Below are 21,245 nucleotides of genomic sequence, written 5' to 3' on the forward strand. Positions count from 1 at the left end.
CCACAAAAAAATGTAAATTTTTTCAGAAGTGTAATATTGGAATGGAATCTCTTCGACATACGGACACAGAGATCTGCTCCAAAATTAAAGATCAGGGAATGGCAACCATGATGAGAATACCCACACATAGGGATGATCACCACATTCCCACCAGGAACTCATCCTTACATTCAACACATCAAACCACTAGCATCTGTCAAAATGGGCTAGCTCAAATGTTCAGTAAGGTTCTACAAAAATTGCCAGAGCAAAACGCTGAAATACCCTTATTCTGATGAAGACCATCCAGCTTACTCCTGAGCATGCCAAAAATGGAAGGATGAGAAGGAGATCCAAAAAAATAGAGTAATGCATCACTTATTAGGAGGTAAAGAGGCAGTATACCACAAAAGTGGCAGCAGCAGCATCTGGTAAACTTCCTTACACTGAGAAGGCAGCTGCAAAAAATTTATAGTGTCAATAGGAATCTAAATCCATATGTTGATCCCATTTTGACAATTACAGCATTGTCCTGAATGATATCACTTGCTTGTCATCTCTTTTGAGCAAATGAAAGAGACAAATTAATATTATCTCACTCCTGAGGAAATGCAAATATGATCCTGCTATTAAAATCCATGATAAAAAAGATGATGAAACATGCACTGCAGAAGGTCAAATGACATGCCTCAAGCCCTCTAATAGATGGACCTCAGATGCAATGGATACCTCCATTCCAAAATGAAGGTAAAATAAGGAGTACTGCCTAGTTTCTTAGAGGGAGTACAATTTGACAGTGTCATGAACATTTTCCCTTATGAAGAAGAAATGATAGATACTGGCAATCCTCAATTCTCTAAAAATAAAAATCCAAGGCTAATTGAAAACAAAACTACTCAACACAGGAAGTCAGATGATACCAATAAAAAGAAATCATTCCTACAATGGAACTTTCATGGATTCCATCAAAATATTGATGATATCCAGGCTCTCTCTTGCAGAAGTATAAACCAGTATGCTTCTGCCTGCAGGAAATATACCTAAAGCCAAGAGGTGATCTGACATTACAAAATACTACAATTGTTGGTAAGGATGGGACAATCAGATGGACCTGCTCATGGAGGAGTCGCCATCCTTACGGGTAGCTATACTCCTTTCAGCAATTCCCACTCAATGCAAATGTACAAGCAGTTACTATCCATCACCCATTCAGAACACTGTTAACAGCATGCTGCATCTACATCCCTCCTGTCACAAATATCTCTCAAGATGGCTTGGATGTCATATTGCAGTTAATCATTTACCTTACTTTTAATGGGTGGGTTTAAATTAACACAGCACTGTTGGGTAGTGCTTGAACAAACATCAGAGGACAAAGAATTATTGAGCTTATGTTTGACAACAATAATCTCCCTCCTAAACACAGGAAGGAACACCTTCTTCTATATGCCTCCCCAAATATTCATTGCCATTGACATAACTCTCTGCTCATCCTCTCTTTTCCCATTCTTCAAGTGGAAAACTGATGAGAACTTATTGGGGAGTGGCACTTTCCAACATCAACAACCATGCACACCAATACAGATAGTACAATGAAAAATTGAGCAAGCTGACTGACTCACCTTCTTATCATTAGCAGAATTTGATTCTGCAACAGTCCACTCTTTTCCATTAGTGGTGCAGCAAATCATGTGATAGCATATTACACAAGTTACCACAACTACAATTCCTAAAACATTAGTCATTATCCATGTTACCCTAAGCCATGGTGGCATGACGATTGCAAGGCATTTCAAAGAAGGTCAGAGGAAAGGCCAAGTCACCACCAAGTAAAAATTAATAATTAAAATTAAATTAAGTCATTTGCATACAGAGACATATACAATAAAACTTTTTCCCTTACAGTGAAAATGTGAGATATGCCAAACAAATCAACCTGGGAATACATGTGTCTATGTGTAAGGTATAAATAAATAAAATTAAATATATAGAAAGAAGAATATATACTGTATATATATATATGTGTGTGTGTGTGTGTGTAACTACATATTTAAAAACAAACCCACAAAAAAAAATGATTACAAATAAAGTCGAGATTGGTTTGTGGTTATATTGTGAGTGGTTATGTAATTTAGTGCTCATGTAAAATTAGTGATTTTTTAAAATCTATTTTATTGTGTTTTTTCCCTTAAAAAAATGGTGTATTTGTGTAGATTTTCGTGTTTTTAGAGTATATAGCATCTTTATAATGTTCATCATCATCATCGTCAAATTCCTGACATGTACCCTCAAGGGGTGTACAGGATATGATAGTACTTCATGAAAAATTTACCTCATTACTAACTTCCTATCTACAATTTTCCTCCAAATAAGTCTGTTACTTGTCAAGACTCCAACATCATTATCAGATCTTGTATTTCTATCATCTAAGGCACTTTGTACCGTATCAATCCACCTATATCTTGGTCTGCCTCTGGGTCGTTTTCCTGCCAACCTGGCAGAGAAAACTTGTTTTGTTAATCTTTCCTCACCCATTCTGTTCAAGTGACCATACCACCTGATATTAGCTCTGCTAATGCATTGCCATTGCTGCCATCTGTTCATGCCCCTAATTTTATTCAGGACTCTCATGTCTCTAGTCCAGGGGTTGGGGAACTTTTTTATCTGTTACTCCAAAATATATTTATTTTTCCGGCATTACCCCTTGATTTGAAAGGGAGAAAATCATTGATTATTTAAATTCAAAAGGTTTATTGAATCTATTTATACGGAGAATACAATTATAAATATAAAAAGTAAAAAATAAATGCGATAAAATAAATTAATATCCTCATTATGAAACAAAAGGATTTCTTTGAAAACTTTTTCATTTCAGGTTTTGGAGAAATGATGTTGTTTCATTTTTGATACAGTAACATCAAAATTGGGGCATTTTGATGTCAGAGCAATTTGGATCCTGTCTCTGGGGTCCAGTCGATTTCTTTGCTTTGTTTTCATGTTTATTAGAGTGGAAAATCCTTGTTCGCAAAGGTAGGTTGTTACAAAAGGCAGCAATTTTTTGACTCTCTCCTCATGTGCAATTTTGAAAGCCTTTGCAGCTATTGACATCGAAAAATATGACAGATCTGCTTTGTTTTCAAATTCAATATGTGCTTTATTATTGGATCAAAGTTCAAGAAGTGCCTCTGCCAACCCTTGAGGGTCTTCTGGTACATCAGCAATTTCACATTTAAAGGGATCTATTTGAATCAAGATCTGGAAAGTAATCAGAGAACCGCTCTTTGAGTTTGGTAAGATGCCTTATAACTGTATCCTTGATGTCATCTAAAGTAATATTTTCACAATCTTCCAAAAACAAAGCTAACTTTGAAAAAGCAGCTATCTTGTTTTGTTCTGCTTTCTGTTTCCAATATAAAAGCTTTGATCCAAACGCTGAAATCTTTTCTCTGGCTGAAATTATATTGATGTTTTTTCCTTGCAATTCTTTGTTCAATGCATTCACATATTCAAAAATATCAGCTAAATATGTGAGTTGTGCAACCCATGAGGAGTTTGTAAACTTATCTGCGAGAACATGCTTTTGATCAACCATAAAAATTTCAAGTTCAGTTTTGAGAGCCCTCACTCGGTTCAGAACATTTCCACGTGAGAGTCACCTCACTTCTGTATGATAAAGTAGGTCTGTATATTAGCCTCACCATCTTTACATAATTTACGAAATAGTCGCATGTTTAGTGCATGTCCTTTGATAACATTGACAACCTTGATAACATCATGCATGACGGCTTCCAGTGCAGGTTCCAAATGTTTCACAAGCAGTGCCTGGCGATGGATCATACAGTGGTAAACTTCAATTTTTGGATTATTCTCTCTCGCCAAAGCCGAAAAACCACTTACATGACCCACACATAGCTGGAGCTCCATCAAGAGACACAGCAATGGTCTTCCCACTTTAAATTAACTTTATTGAAGACATCAATTCCACGAGATCGCAACTCGAGAGGAGAACAAAACAACAATTCCTCTTCAATTGCATGTAAACCTTTGTAGCGAACATACACCATCAGCTGCAAATTACTACTGACATCTGTAGTCTCATCAAGCTGAATAGCAAAGCATTTACTCTCTTTTATTGAAGAAATAACTTGTTCCCTCACATTTTCTGCTAAAATAGAAATTTTTTCTTTCACAACTTATGCAGACAAGGGCACTGAATTTAGTTTCATGGCTTCCTTCTGACCACACATAATCTCTGCCATTTTCAAAGCTGCTGGTTTAACCAATTCCTCACCAATAGTATGTGGTTTCTTGTTTTGGGCAATCAACCAGGCCACTTCAAAGCTAGCCCTTGATGCTGAACATTGATCGAATGTACTTTTCAAGTTGCTGTCTGGTCTTTGTCTTTTGACAGATATTTACAAAGTATTCCACAGTTTGGAAGACAGATGTGGGTGCAAATTATCCAAATGTTTCTTCAATTGACTCTTTTTGAAAGATTCTGCAATCAGTACTTTCAAACAGACAACACACTGTGGTTTCATTATTCCTTTGTCTTCTATTTGTGTAAACCCATAATTGAGGAACTCTTCCTGGTATGTTCTTTTTCTAGTTGATGTCATCTGAAGGGTAAAAAAGACAGTGATTGTATTTAAGTTTTTTAAAGTTCATTTAAGTTTACAATAATTTAATTGGCAAACGTGACACTAAGACATGTCTTCAAGATGAAGGCAGTATTTAATTATTTTATTGACCATCGAAAGTTAATCAATCAAGGAGAAAATATATTAATCGAATTATCGAACTAACATAAAACTAAAATATGGTTAATAAATGAAAATCTTACACTTAAGATAGAACTATTGAAATAAATTAAATTAAATAACTACTTAAATCGACTTAAACAAAGCAAAAACACGTGTGTCAAAAAATAAGGTTAAGGCAGGTAATATAATAGCTGTTTAGCCAATGTAATATCTGTTTAGCCACTTGACAACGCCTTAGCAACCAAATTGTTTGGAGTTCAACATGGCGTGATGTCTCCTAAACACGTATATTACATTGACCAGATGTAGTGTTTCCAGAAGAAAAATTTCTATCGTAACAAGAAACATGCTTTTTATATAATTTTATTTATGTCTATTGAGTCCTCATTACGCCCAAGAATTTCATTTTTACTCCACTTGGGGTAAATTACCCCGGTTCGCCAACCCCTGCTCTAGTCTTTGGTCAAGTGTTTTACTTCTAACCCAGCTCTCAGGTCCATAAGTTAAAATTGGTTTAAACACTCTCTTGTATACAGCTAATTTGATGTTTTGGCTAATTTCTCTCTTATTCCATATAAATTTATTCAGTTGACTTCCTACCATACCATCTTTGTTGATTCTGTTGTCTATTTCCATATTTAACTTACCATCTTCACTAAAAATTGTGCCTAAGTTGCTGAAATATTTTTCTTGTTCTATAAGTTCTCCATTCATAATGCAGTTGATATTTTCAATGTTTCTGCCTATTTTCATTGTCTTTGTCTTTTTAATGCTGACCTTCATGCTATATCTATTACAAAGTTATTCAATTTAGTCAGAGAATCTTACAGACTTGCAGCAGATTTATTTAGAAGAATAACATCATCCACATAAAGCAAAGAGCTGAGATTTTCTTTATAATATTTATTTTTAAAGATAAATATTAAAGATAAAATTTATCTATAAACATTATCTTTATAATGTTTAACATTATCTTTATAATGTTTTATTGTGATATTGTTGGCATGGCACCAGTGCAATGAACAATGGCAGCAAAGACCATGTTGGCCAGCAATTTGAATTTGTGGGATTTTATTCAGTGCAGTGTGTGTGAAATGTATTTATTGAGAAAATTAAAGAATGTGCGGAAGGAAATTGAAACTAGAGAGAGAGTATATATTAAGTGTTTCAAAAGTGAGTGTCTGTTAGATGACAAGATCACAACAAATAGTGACGGAAAGATGGAAAATGATGTTATTAATGTCAAATGTATGGCCCTGGAAATAGAGGAGAATGAAATGGATGTTAATAAAAAAATAGTGCTCCTAAATGTTATCCTTCATAGGACAAAGCATGAAATTGAAAAATTGGAGAAGTGACAAGAGTTAACTAGGGCTCAAAAAAGAAAGAAGCAGGTGATCCGAAGGAATAATAAAGGCTGACCAAACAAACAAGAAAAACAAGTTAAGGAGAAAATTATGTTTGGAGACTCAGTGATCATGGGAGTACTTAACAAAAGTGTTACAAAATCTTGTTTCCCAGGTGCAAAAATTCACGATATTAGTCACAACATCTGGATGCAAAACGGTAAGTTGAAGGAAATGATTGTCTTGGTTGATACAAATGATTTGAGAGGCAAGAAATATTCTATGAGGGAAAATGTAAAGAAGTTGCTAGAAGAGGCAAAACTGAAGAGTGAAAAGGTGAAGATTGTAGATCTCCTACACATAGAGGCAAACTGAAAAGGAGGACATTGATAATCAATGAGTCTGTATGTAGATTGTGCAAAAGGAAAGATATAGAATTTGTAGATCTGTGGTTTCTGTTTGATGGGAAAAAGAATTTGTACACTGCTGATGGACTGCATCTAATTAGTTTTGGTGTTAGGTATCTGGAGAGAGAGAGAGAGAGAGAGAGAGAGCGAGCTTTGTTCACTGAGGTATAAATACTGAAGTGCAAATCAGGGAAACTTAAGCAATTAGTGTGGAAGCCAGTGAATTTGTGTAAAGGCACCCATGAAGCAAGTGAATGTGAGGAGGACCAAGTGAGAAATTTCTCACTTGGTCCTCAAGCAAAAATATTGAATAGGGTAGTCAATTCAGAAAGGACAATTAAGGGATCAAGAGGGAGGAGTTTTTGACATTGGTTAGTTCAACCTCACCAAAAGTTATATGCATTAGTGAGGCTTGGCTAATAGCAGATGATGTAGTTACATGGAGAGAATGTGAAAGGTTTGGTATTTTTAGGAAGGATAGAGAAGACAGGCAGGGGGGAGGGTACTGCTGATGATAGCAGATGAATTGCAGCCAAAAAGAATTGGAGACAGGTGGGAGGATGGCAGTTCTTTTGAGATAGTCTGATGTTAAATTGAGGCCAATAAGTCAAAATATATGATTGGTTGCTGATATAGACTGGGGGGGGGGGGTTCCTAGGATGACTTGGAAGACATGCATCAGCAAATTAGAACAATGAATGCAGGTTGAGTAATTATTATTGCAGACTCAAACTATGGAGATATAAATTGGAAGGAGGAAAGATCACATGGCAAGAAAGAAATAGAATTTATACACATGCTAAGAGATAATTACTTAAGGCAGCATGTGATGGAGGGGGACTAGGGGTGGGAATGTATTGGACCTAGTCATAGGATCAGAAGAGCCTGATCATAACCGAGATGACAACATTGCCTCCAATTGGTGAAAGTGATGATGTGGTCTTGATTTGGGAGATTGTAAAACATGGGTTGTGGAACTATAAGGCAGGTGATTATGACAAGCTTAAGAAGAAGTTTAAATTTGTGCCATAACATAAAACACTGCAGGGTAAGGATGTTAGTAGTGCATTGGATATAGTTAAGGGTCATCTAGAGGATGCATTATTAAATTGTGTATCAAGCTAAGGAGGGTTAATCGGGTAGGTGTTAGGTGGATGAGTAATATCATTAAACACAAGCTGCAGAAGAAAATGTTGTGGAGGGTATATAAAGAGAAAGGTGACTAGCAAACTCATGAACAGTACAAGCAGGCAAGAAAGGTAACCAGCATGGCATGGAAGGAAGAAAATGCTGTGGACTGTACATAAAGAGAAAGGTGACCTAGCAAACTCATGAACAGTACAAGGCTCAGGCAAGAAAGGTAACCAGCATGTCATGGAAGGGCAAAATCAGATTATTAGAAGAATCTAGCTGAACAGGCCAAAGGAAATCCCAAAGAGTTTTTTGATTGTGTGGCAAGTTTTATGACTATGGAAGACTAACCTTAATGAGTGATGATGATCATGAGGAGACAGAAGCAGATAAAATAGTTGAGTTACTGTGTGACCACTTTGCAAGAGTATATCATCCTAGTGAGATTACTGCTTTAACCTATGTGACAGACACTAATGTGAGAACAGAGGCGAATGAATTGTAGGTTCTTAGGATATTGCAGAATCTCATTGTAAATACAGCTGTGGGATGAGATGAGATATCAGCTAGGGTTTTGCAAGAATGTGCAAGGGAACTGGCAATTCCTTTGACTAAGCTCTTCAATTTAAGTCTCAGCTCTGGTCAAGTTCCAAGGGAGTGAGGGCAAAATCCTTGTATAAGGGAGGTTCTAAGACTGCATAGCAAATTACAGACCCAGTATCTCAAGGCATAGTGGTAAAAGTAATAGAAAAATTGGTAAAAAAGAGAATTCAAGAATGGATAGATAAAAATATTATACTGTATGAGGGTCAGCATGGTTTTGTGAAGGGGTCTGTCATGCCTTTGTAATTTACTAACTTTTTATATAATAGAGTACCGGTTCAGTTGGATAAAGGAAATGGCTAGACGATTTTGCTGGATTTGCAAAGGCATTTGACAGAATACCACATGGAACTCTATTACAAATTAGAACAAATGGGATGGATATGACACTGGTTAAGTGGATAAGAGGATGGCTGCTGGACAGATATCAAAAAGTGATATATGGAGGAGCAGAATCGAGGTGAAAACAGGTGACTAGTGGTGTGCCGCATGGTTCAGTGCTGGGACCATTGCTGTTTAATTTGTACATAAATGATGTATTAAATAACCTGAAAGGAAATATTCAGTTGTTTGCTGATAATGCGAAATTAGATAGAGTAATATTTAATCAAGGTGATGTGGAGAGCTTGCAGAATGATTTAAATAGGCTGTCAGTATAGGCAAAATTTAATGGGTGTCAGTTCAATATTGAGAAAGGTAAAGTTATGCATTTTGGGATAAATGGATTAAAAGCTGTGTATCACATTGATGGCATTGTACTCCAGGAAATAGATGAAGCTAGAGATTTAGGGGTGGTGATAGACAGAGTTAAAAGTTTAGAGGACATATTGCTAAGCCTATAACATTAATTGGCTATTGAATAACACATTAACAAATAGAGATAAGGAAATTGTTATTCTTGTTTATAATGCCTTGATACACCCACATCTGGATTACTGTGCTCAAGTCTGGTCCCCTGGGTTTCTTGTGGATGAAGAAGCTGTAGAGAAGATTCAGAAGCAAGTGGCCTGTGGAATGTTCCCTATGAGAATAGATTGAAGAAGTTGGTTGAGAGGAGAGAAAAAGAGGGGATAGAGGATATAAGATGCAAGGGAAATGTTTCGGCACTTGGCTAGAGGGACCAGAACAAGGGGTCATCCCTGGAAGTTGTATAAATATGTGGTTAGTAGAGGTGTGAGGACTAGATTTTTTGCTTGGATAGTTGTGAATGAGTGGAATGTGTTGCTAGAGTCAGTTGTGAGTGCTTTGTGCTTTGTCTGTTAATGGGTTCAGGGAGAGGTATGATAAAATGCGTGGATAGATTGGATCTCCTGCAATAAGTCTTCAGATTCCATGGAGGTACCCATATATTATAATAATAATAATAAAAATACCTCTTTCTATAATCATTGCCGATACATATTACATTTGAACATTGAATTATTTGTGTGAGTTCAAAATCACTATTTCCAAGAATTTAGAAATATTTAGACATCATTCTGATTAAGATTTGGTTGATTGCAAAGAGCTTCATAACATTCTTTGAAGCATCTCTCAAATTTGAAAGGACTTATGTAAACAATTTTTGTGTTGTCTCTTAGGATTCTGTGGCTGGTAGAAACCCCATCTTTCTCAAGACCAGATTTCTCAACTTGGAGAAAATGGATGTCATTCTTATGTTCTAATTATCAGGTATCTACAGTGTGACCAGTCTAGCCAAAATAGGAAAGATTGCAGGAATGAGGAATATGGTACACACCTAGGTGAGCCAAGTGCAGAAGTTTGTTTCTAGTAGAAAGTAGGATCAAAGAAATCATTTATTGGCTTCAAGGTTATCTGGAATTCAAATGTTTCAGAAACTTTTGAGATGCATTCAGAAATGTCTTTTATGTAAGGAATGGAAAAATTCCTTATTCAATGATGGGATAATGGTTGGAGAATAATTGTCCAAGATGCGCTGCAATTTGGATAGAAAAATCTGTTCAGAATCATGTTGTCTTTTATAGACAACATGGTTCTGAATGGATATTTCCACACCCAGTCATTCTAGTCTGAGTGTGTTCAGAAGAACAGATGATGGTGCTCTGTGGACAAGAGTTTTGACAATTCAGAGCTTTTTGTGCAGTATGGTGCATAGACCCCTCAAGAATGTATCTTCTGGTGAATGTCAGCTTCTTATCAGTGGAAAAGTTGAGAGAGTCACTGACTTTCCTCTTTGAACCAGTGAATCCAAGAAAGGGAGAACTCTATTTTTTTTTTTTTTTTTTTTTCTGACTCAAACTTTATTTTAGGGACAAAGTTGTTAATTTTTCTAAGAAACTATCAAATTCTCTTTGTATGGCTAAATAGCAAACACATCGTCAACATTGCAAAACCACGTGAGGAGACATGGACTATTTCATGGTATACTCTTCTAAGTACACCATGAAATAATTTGATAGAGGTGCTGACAAGGGGAGCACAAGGTGCAGTCTTCTTGCTTGTATAGATTACCTTGCTGGGAAAAGTATCCAAAGTGTGCAACAAAGCTAACAATCTTAAATTAGTATTATTGTATTAAAGAGGAATTAATTTGACATTTTTTTGAAGATAAGGATGAATTAGTAGTTGGTATAGAACTTAATATGAAGGATATGGCATGTAATTAGGAGTACAGTTGAATAGTGATAACTGAGCCATGGGAGTGTTTATCATTACTGCAATGTTCAGTTTCCAATTTAAGTTTTTTTCACATCATCCTGCTTTGAAATTGGCTCACATTCAAAAAAGGTTCATCATATTTACTGTTGAACACTGTAGCTGTTCCCTCCTTTCCTCCCAGATCATTGCCTGAACTCAACCTTCCAATTGAAGTCTGTCGTCTGTTTTAGTGTGCTTTGTCTCATTCATCTCAGTTATGTTAACATAGTAGTTCTGTAATTCTTCTGCTGCTTTCTTGCAAACATCTCATATACACTGCTTGGGAAGAAGTTAACAGACACCATACTGCGAGGAACAAACAGCCATGGCACCTGCCTTAATAAAATGTAGGACCTCCTTTTGCTGTGATGAAGCAATCCTGCTGGGCATACTTTCCTCGAGCATACAATAACAATCGGAGTTCAATGTTTGTGGCACCACAGAGTACCGAGAACAACCCAGGAAAAAATAGGACCATACTATCACACTGCCATCTCCAAATTTCATAGTTGACATTGCACACTCAGGAGATGTTCACTGGGTATCTGCCACACCCACACTAATCCATCTGCTGTGTAGAGGGTGCAGTGTGATTCGTTACTCTATCACCCATCTTCCAAACTTCAACGTCCTACTGAAGTGGTGCGTGTTGGTTCGGGTAATGTGGGGCTTGTATATTGTGGTCCTACCATAGAAATCCATGTTGTGAGCTGAATGTTTTTGTGCAGATTTGTGTTTCAGTTGATGCCTGGAACTCTGCATTCAATGTGTCAGTTGACTAATGGCAGTTTTATATATTATCCTTTGTAGCACTCTACAGCCACATTTGGTGTGTGGTGGGTCATCCACTGTAGGTAGCACTTCCAGTTGACTCCCTACCCTTCCATCTCAGTGCAGTATCACCAATTGTTGACCTGGGATGGCCCAATTTGTCAAGCAGATAGACCTGCAGCATGGCATCCTATCACAATGCCTCTTTCAAACTCCATCAGTTCCCTTCTTGCAGCCATTTAACCAAACACTATTGCAGTGACTTGGGAGCATCATATTCCTCCAATATATACCAGCTGCAAGCATGTCTCATTACATGGCACAATGCATCTTACCAAAAAAGTCAGATTTTTATTTTTTTTTTGTCCAAGAATTTATTCTGTTTTAATATGGTTATTTCTATCTATCCGTCTGTATGCGTATTATTTATTTTATTGAAATATTGAAGGATTTTATTGAAATTCAATCTTTGAATTCTCACTCCAAAAATTTGTCAGGCATTCTCAATTTTCATTTGTGGGGGGGAATTTCCATGTCATTTTGAAATTGTATGAAGCAAATAATAATTCTACCTTGACTGTGTTGAATTTTTATTTATTTATTTTTTTTAATATTATTACCTTATTTGTTATTCTGTATCATTTGTATATAAATTACCATAATTATCTGTGACTTTATTTCTCTCTATTTCTGTGCATTACTCTGTTAAATGCTTGCTATGTTGCCATGCATGGTTTAATTAATTAAAAAAAATCTGTGTGTGTGTGTATATACACACACACACACACACTGCTCCAGAAATCCACTTGCCACAGGCAAGTAAAGCAAGACAAGTGGCAAGTGAAATTAGATTTGTTCTAACTGCATTGAAATCTAGAAAATTGTGTGCTATAGTTCGCGCACCGTTTGTAGGTCCCTGCTTCGCGTCTTTCCAAGAGTAGTCGATTCATGCTGAAAGGGAGAAAGAAATGAAGCACATCTGAATTGGTCGCCAACATGCGAAATGCTTTATAGGTAAAATTTTCCAACTGTTATACAAGCAACATAGTTAACTACAATAATCATAAAAGAGAAGTTAATTTTCCAACCGGTAATAATAAACAACTCATCCCACATACGGACTGATTACCCTAATATCGGAATGGATTCTCCTTTTTCTGAGATGCACAGAAGTGTCGAAGGATCTCTAATCGGTGGGCAAACTATACCTACTTTTTTGTTTTTGCAAATTTGATCACAGGTGGCTGCCAATGAATTCATTATAGAAGTTTTATTTCCAAGAAGTTGGAAATAAAACTTCTGGATCTGTAGTCCTTAAGAACACTACCACATTCTCTTTTAAAGACTCACTGAAACATATGCCATTTTAGTTGCCAGTTTTCTTTTCTCTAAAAGTCATAGCATTAGTCAATCACCTTCACATTCTTCTCTCCTTTTATCTTCTGTAAGGTTCAGAATTTTATTTTCTTTCTGCATGAAAAACTTTGTTTTTTTGTAGTAATTAAAAACTCAACCAACCATCCCCCCTCCCCCAATACTTGTTCTGTCATCGTTGTAGCATAACAATTGATACATTTTAAATGTTTCTATATGGAAGGCTATAAATAACCACTTTAGAGTTCAAAAGTCTCCTCTGGTAAAAAACACTCAACAGGCATATACAGTCAGGAATACATATCCATACTTGAAGTAGAAAAGGCCATCAAGGGCTTGAAATGTGGAAAGGCAGCAGGAGTAGATGATATTCGATCAGAAATGCTGAAGTATGGTGGTATAAAAGTCTTACATTGGCTGCACTGCATAGTTCAGAAGACCTGGACAGAGGGACGAATTCCTGATGATTGGAGTAGAGCTCTAATAGTACCCATATATAAAAAGGGAAATAAACCTGAATGTGAGAATTACAGAGGTATTTCCCTACTGAGTGTTCCGGGCAAGATTTATGCCAGTATACTTGAGAAACGGTTGAGAAGAATTGTGGAAGAAAAGTTGGTGAAGAACAAGCTGGACGATGTTATACTTCTAAATAAATCCGCTACAAGTTTGCAAGATTCCCTGACTAAATTGAATGACTGTTGTAATAGATATGGTATGAAGATCAGCAATTAAAAGACAAAGACAATGAAAATAGGTAGAATCATTGAAAATGTCAACTGTGTTTTGAATGGGGAACCTGTGGAACAAGTAAAACATTTCAGCTACTTAGGCACGATTTTTAGTGAAGATGGTAAATTAAATATGGAAAAATAGACAACAGAATCTACAAAGCTGGTATGGTAGGAAGTCAATTGAATAAATTCATATGGAATAAGAGAGAAATTAGTCTGAACACTAAATTAGCTGTATACAAAATTTGCTATGTTCAAACCAGTTTTAACTTATGGATCTGAGAGCTGGGTCAAAAGTAAAACACTTGACCAAAGACTAGAAACTACAGATATGAGAGTCCTGAAAAAGATTAGAGGTGTGAACAGATGGCATCAATGTCGATATCATATTAAAAACGAGGATATTAGGAAAGAACTGGATATATTCAGCATCCAGGAATGCATTAGCAGAGCTAATCTCAGGTGGTATGGTCACTTGAACAGAATGGGTGAGGAAAGATTAGCAAAACAAGTTTTCTCTGCCAGGTTGGCAGGAAAACGACCCAGAGGAAGACCAAGATATAGGTGGATTGATACGGTATAAAGTGCCTTAGATGATAGAAATATAAGATCTGATAATGATGTTGGAGTCTTGACACGTAACAGACTTATTTGGAGGAAAATTGTAGATATGAAGTTAGTAATGAGGTAAATTTTTCATGAAGTACTATCATATCCTGTACACCCCCCTTGAAGGTGCATGTCAGGAATTTGATGATGAAGTCTCCTCTTTTCTCTCACAGCAGTACTGTAGAGTCCTTTTCACTCCACCACTGCTCCAATTACGCAACACACTTTCGGTTTTTATTTCAGTCATGAAGCAATAAAAATGAGCCGCTGCTTTGAGTTAGAGCAATTTACTTAACAGTAAATCTGTTAAGTAAATATGCAAGTTTTTATGCATTTTTTTTAGTGCAATATCAAACTTACACATATATACAGTGTGCATGACATATGTAATGGATAATATATTCTTTTAAAAAAAAATTAATTGTACTTTTCTTTCAATATGATTTCATCAACAAAATAAACCATAAACATAAAAATTAAAATTGACACAATCTTATTAAATACTGCAATACATCCATATAATTTTTATTCTTCAAACACCTTTGCCTCCTTAAGTAGTGTTCAGTTGTAATATGGTATTGTCTTCAATCTGATTTTCACAGTTCACAACATGAATTAATTTAGCATCATTAAATGCATGAAAATTTTACATAACACAGATTCTTTTTAATACTATTATTTAAACAAAAAAATATCTTGCAAAGACAATTCAGACTGGATCATATAACTGAATGCATTGATTTCACAATGCATGAGTGCAATGTGAAAAATGAGTCTGGCTCTGCATTGTGTGCTACCTACTTTTTTGTTTTTGCAAATTTTATTGTCTTTCCTGTTAAATTATTGTTCATTGATAATTTATATAAATTCACCCTTCTTTATGAATAATAAATGAAAGAAAATACAAACTGAGTTATGAGCTCTGCTATATAGTGTAATACATTTAAACCCACCTTAAAAGAAAGCCTATTTCAGTGTAATTATGTGTAATGCATATTAAGAATTAAATAATGTATTGTTTTTGTTAACGTAATATTCTTTTCTTTTTTTTTTTTTTAACATCACCTTTAATAATATTTATATAAACTAGACCGTTATCTTGGACAAGTAAACATTTTCTGGCCAGTATATGTAACCGGTATTTCTGGAGCTATGTATGTATCTATACCTATATATATATATATATATATATGTGTAGATATGTTTTGTTTTTTTTTTCTTATTCTTATTCTTTGATTTTTTTAATAACTATAGAAACCAGGAGTTCCACTTCCCAAATCCACGCTGCTGAACCACTGTCGTACTGATGCAGGTTTTATGAAATTTGTTTGTGATTTAGTTCCTAATATGATTAAAGTGAGTATCTGTTATTTATTTACTATGAATTCAGATCGGAAACTTCTTTCTTTCCTCAATAATTAAATAGGCATTAAATTTAATTAAAGTAATTCAGTTGAATTTCATCAATATTAAATTATCTGTATTTCTTAGCCACATGTTTCTCATATACTTTTATTAGCCAAGCAGACACATTAATGTTTGCACCAGAAAACAGCTTTGATAATGACAACTTCAAGAATTGTCATTATAAATAACCACTTTAGAGTTTAAAAATGTGGTATACAGTGTGTGTATACTATACTGTGTGTGTGTGTGTGTGTGTGTGTGTGTGTGTGTGTGTGTGTGTGTGTGTGTGTGTGTGTGTGTGTGTGTGTACCACATTTACCACCAATTTGGAGAGAATATGGAAAAGTTTCAATTTTACCTGAGTAATTCTTAAGTTGTATGGTGAATGTTTTGATTTAAATTTAAAAATATTTATAAAAATATAATTTATACATTTTTATGAATATTATTTCATGTAGATTTATTTCTGCTGTTATCTGGTACCTATAAAATTAGAATTAATGTTATTGTAATCTAACTAGCATTATTGCATGAGTTTTTATTAATTTTATTATGTTCCTTCTACACAGAGTTTGCAAATTAGGTTAGTAGTATTCATGCTTTAGTTGTTTCAGTGTTTCATTAATTATAATGAAAATAGCTTCTTTAGGGATATCAGGAACTGAAAGTACATCAACTTATAAATGTTCTTCTAGGTTTCAGCATTTATGTTTAAGATTAAAACAAAAGATAATGATAAATAAAAAGATAAATTTCACACTTTTATTCTGTTTCTGATCCTTGTAATTACAATGCAACATGGGTTCTCTGGTAATGTAAATATTCAAAAGGCTTACCAAATTTAAAAAAATTAATTAAAAATATATTTAAAAATTTAATTTCGTTCAAAATTTTATTTGAATATTTAAATATTTAATACGTAAATATTTAAGATGCTCTTAATTTTGAAGCACAGAAATATTAACAGTAGCACAGCCATGCATGACTCTGCTAAACACACGCACACAGTACAGATATCCTGTTCGTTGTGCCTGGAATGCTGGCATTGGGTAATGAGAAGTCTGCATATGAAATTAGTAAGATGAGAAGACCTATAGAGAAATTATCTTAACCATGAAAATAAAGGAATTGTTAGCAAAGCACGAAAATGAAAATTGCAAATCATCACAGAAATTTTAGATAAAGCCATAGTTGTTTAGAACCAACAAAAGCATGATTAATTAATTTATTAAGGTGTGACATAGCTATTGTTGCCATCTTCCTCATGTGATGACATGTTTTTTGCAGTTGTAAGCACTTGCTACCATGGCTTCTGAATACACTTGATGTCAATCAACATAGAGAATTGGCAATGATATGTAGACCACAAATCTCATGCAGTATTTGTTAATTGCCTAAACATTGATTAACAGCAGCAGCTGATGCTGCAACTTTTCTCACGCAGGATCACATTGTCCATATTCTGATAACTGTTTATTAGTAGTAGAGCATGCTGACATTGTATTTTAAATTTTTTTAAAGTTAAAAAGTACATTTCTAGATAAAACACAGATCTGTTACATTTACAAAAACATTTGTAAAACCATTAAGCTTGTTTCCTTCTCTTTCATTCCATCTGCTTCTATTCTCTACAACAGTCATTTTCATGTTCCTCAACAACTATCAACAGCTTTTCAAGAAAAATATCAGTTTTTTTTTTCTTGGTGTCTAAATGGTGGTGAGCTTACTCTAACCAATGCTCGTCATTACCCTTACTGATGTTAATCTTGTATGGAGCTACACGGCCATGGAAAATCATGTTCTTCAGCTCCTGACAAATGGGTGTGGTGCTAGTATTGCTTGCAAATGCATTTCAGTAGGTTCACCTTGCTTAATCTTTGTTTACACATAGTGTTAGTGTTCTATAGATTCTGCAATTTCTCACTTGTGAAAATAGGATTCATATTTTTTAAAAAAAATATTATTATTTACTACGTTAACACCTCCAAGGACTCATCGAGGGAGGGCACCTACTTTATAATTCTCTGTCTCCACACTCAATCCACCAACTGCAACCACCATCATCATCTACACTAATGCGATCTACCACTATTATTTTCACAGACAATCACAAACATCCATGCCACAGCGGGATTTGAACCCGCAGCCTTTTGGCTGGAGAGTGGATATGCTGACCACTTGGCCAACCAGGCTGGCATTAATATATATATATGTATATCATCATCATCATCATCAAATTCCTGCCATGATGATGATGATATATATATATGTGGTATATATATATATATATATTATTATTATTAAGAGTAGCATTAAGATTCCTATCACTAGAAATAAGAAGGAGCCAGCTCGAACCATGAAAAAACATCCCCAGATCATAGCGTCTCCTCCACCAAACTTCATATTTGGCATTTGGGCAGGTAGCATTTTTCTGACATTCACCAAACGTAGACCCATCCATCAGACTGCCAGATGGTTAAGGATGATTCATCACTCCAGAGAATGCATTTCCACAGCTGCAAGATCCGATGGTCATGAGCAAGCTGCTCCACCCAATTGTTGTCATTGTCTTGACTGATTTGGTGCCAGCATTGTTTGCAAATGCATTTCAGAACTTAGTGGCATGAGTTTCAACTGAGAACAGGTTTTTTTTTTTATTTATTTATTTTTATTTTTTTATAGCATGTGGTACAAAAAATGCCCGTCCTTGGCAGTCCTCTGTGATTTTTGTGGCCTACCAGGCTGCAATTTTACTATTGTTGTTCCCAGGTGTTTCCACCTCACAATACCATCACTTACAATTGATTGGATCAGTTACAGTAGTGCAGAAATTTCCAGAACTGAATGTGGTGGTTGCATCATGTGATAATGCCTTGTTGAAAGATATATAACCAAGTTAGCCAGTCTTGGGCATGGACAGCAGGGTTTTTCTTCATGCAAGCAGGCAAACCAGCCCTATGAACATACAAAATACAGCTATAGGATATACCGGGAGGCATAGGGCTAGTCACCTTATTCTCGGGACAGGTATGACTTAAGAGCTCATGTCAGCTCTGAACAGGCCAGTAAGGCCTAATACGTAGCAGGGAGAAGAAGAAGACATGGTTGTGTATAGCCATATCCACTACTGTGAAGAGGTGTGTGGATATTTTTGATGAGATAGCGTATTTCTTATTTGGGTTGTAAATAATTCTTAACAAATCCATGATTTGTACTGTGATCAGAAATGTCATGACAAAACCATGATTACGAGGATGGGGGGGGAGGAGAGCTGGAAAATTCTGATAAACACTAAAACAAAAATGATTTTAAATCAACTGATATAATCATCAGTTGGATGGTTATATTAGATGAAACATGAGAGGTAAAGATTTTTAAAATATGTTCTTTCTTGTGGTTTTATCAGTTGTTGTAATATCATTTTTGTTCTAAGTGTTTATCAGAATTTTTTAGGCCCTCCCCCCCTATGTATTTGAGGATGAAAATGAAAAATTTCCCAATTTCTGGTTATGTCTGCATCCAGTAGTAATTAAATAAGGATTGATTATCAGTGTCTAAAATATTTCTATTGCTATTATAGAGTGCAGAACAAATACAGGAAAGTTTTTTTTTTTTTTGTGCATTTTCCATACATATAATTAAATATAATTCTGTTTATTATGGCTGTTTTTATTCTTTCATTTTTTTTTTTTTTCAGATGTATAAGGATACCTCTCTGTTATGTAGTGTGGTGTCTTTCTATACCTCTACCATTTTAGGGTCTTTAGAGCTTACAGAAGTTATTCAGGAAACTACAGTTATGTTACTATTGAAATATCTTCAGAAAGGCTTGAAATCAAAAATTCCAGACTATTGTGCTGCTTCATACATGATAATTGTGCAACTTGTTAGAAAATGTAAACTGATGCCATCTCTTCTGATGAAACTTATAAACAAGATGGTTGGGGTAATTATGTTTATATGTATATATCTATATGTAATTTCTACATGTAATATCTATATGTAATATGTAATATATGTAATATGTAATATCTATATGTAATATGTAAATAAATATGTAATTTCAAGATCTTATTAATTACAAAATGTATGAATTACATGAATGAATGATTTTTATCTAAACTTAAAAGAAGACATTGTGTGGAATTTTTTCTTGACTATTATGTATAAGACTATTACACTTTTTTTATATAATGTTCGTCAAGTAGCTTTATTTTATCGTCCTACATGTTTCACCAATGTTTCTATCGGCATCTTCAGGGAATACAATGTTACCTTCATTTCAACTCGTCTCATCATATAGCTCAGAAACTTAGCATTATCCATATGCTCAAGAAAAGAGCTATACAGTATACAATAGATAAGAATGACCTGCAAATGGAATTAACTACAATATCCAGAGAACTATCTTTAGATGGTTATCCAAAAAGACTCTACAACAAGATTCTCTTGACTGATATACCGATATACCACATAGACAACGTGATGACATCCAATACATCAGTACTATTACTATTCCATTTGTCAGCAGCATTCCAAAAAATTAGCTAACCTTCTAAAACCACATAATATCAGAGTAGCATTCAAGCCAATCAACACTATTCGGAAATTTTTAAGATCACCTAAAGATCCTCATCCATTCTACAAGTACTCTGGAGTATATAATATACCTTGCTCATGTGGTATTAGTTATGTAGGTCAGACCTCTAGAAGCTTTGAAACGAGAAAGAAAGAACACATAGGATATGTCAGAAACAACAGACAAGACATTTCAGGCCTTTCTTGCCACTTTGCCTCTACTAACCATCACATTGAGTGGGATAAGAGCCTTATGCCTTATATAGAAGATAACTACCATTCAAGAACCTTCAAGGAAGCAGCTACAGTTGCCCATAAAACTGAAAACCTAAACAAGAATCAAGGCCTAACCTTACCAGAAATTTGGAAAGCTTTAATCAGATCATTAAACATCAAAGAAATGAACTTTCATGACAATTACATCATGAGCCATAACGAATAAATCACGTTCCCGAGACATGCGCATTGCCTCGTATGAATTAGAACCATCAGTTATAACCTAGTCTGTTATCTTCATATAGCTTACTAGTTTGTATTCCCTGAAGATGCCGATAGAAACATTGGCGAAACATGTAGGATGATAAAATAAAGCTACTTGACTAACATTATATAAAAAAAGTGTAATAGTCTTATATTTAAAAGAAGACAGTTTTTGTATATAAGCAAATCCAGTCATCATGATCATTTACTGATAGGTACCTTTGAGAGGCGTGTGGAGCACTGATAGCATAATTAAGTATATGTTATTACTAGATTCCCGTCAACATTTTTCAATTATATTAATTTGCTACTTTTCGGGTTTCTAATATCGTAAGATTTTGTGTTTTGGACTTCTCAGTACCACAGATTAGCTCTAGTCTAACTGTTTTTAAATGTTAATGTTAG

General features: G+C 34.9%; 1 protein-coding gene across 1 annotated transcript in view; it reads left to right on the top strand.

Annotated features, from left to right (window-relative positions):
• LOC150107382 (HEAT repeat-containing protein 1-like) overlaps positions 1–21,245 on the top strand; it is a 111,690-nt gene that overhangs the window by 24,897 nt on the left and 65,548 nt on the right. Inside the window, exons 5-6 of the mRNA XM_090391823.1 lie at positions 15,630–15,731; positions 19,480–19,728. Coding sequence (XP_090247949.1) covers positions 15,630–15,731; positions 19,480–19,728 — 351 coding nt within the window. The remainder of the gene's footprint in view (positions 1–15,629; positions 15,732–19,479; positions 19,729–21,245) is intronic.

This window comes from Typopeltis vanoorti, chromosome 4 (assembly GCF_054136105.1).
Source record: "Typopeltis vanoorti isolate ZY-2024b chromosome 4, IOZ_Tvanoo_1.0, whole genome shotgun sequence".
Taxonomy (NCBI): domain Eukaryota; kingdom Metazoa; phylum Arthropoda; class Arachnida; order Uropygi; family Thelyphonidae; genus Typopeltis; species Typopeltis vanoorti.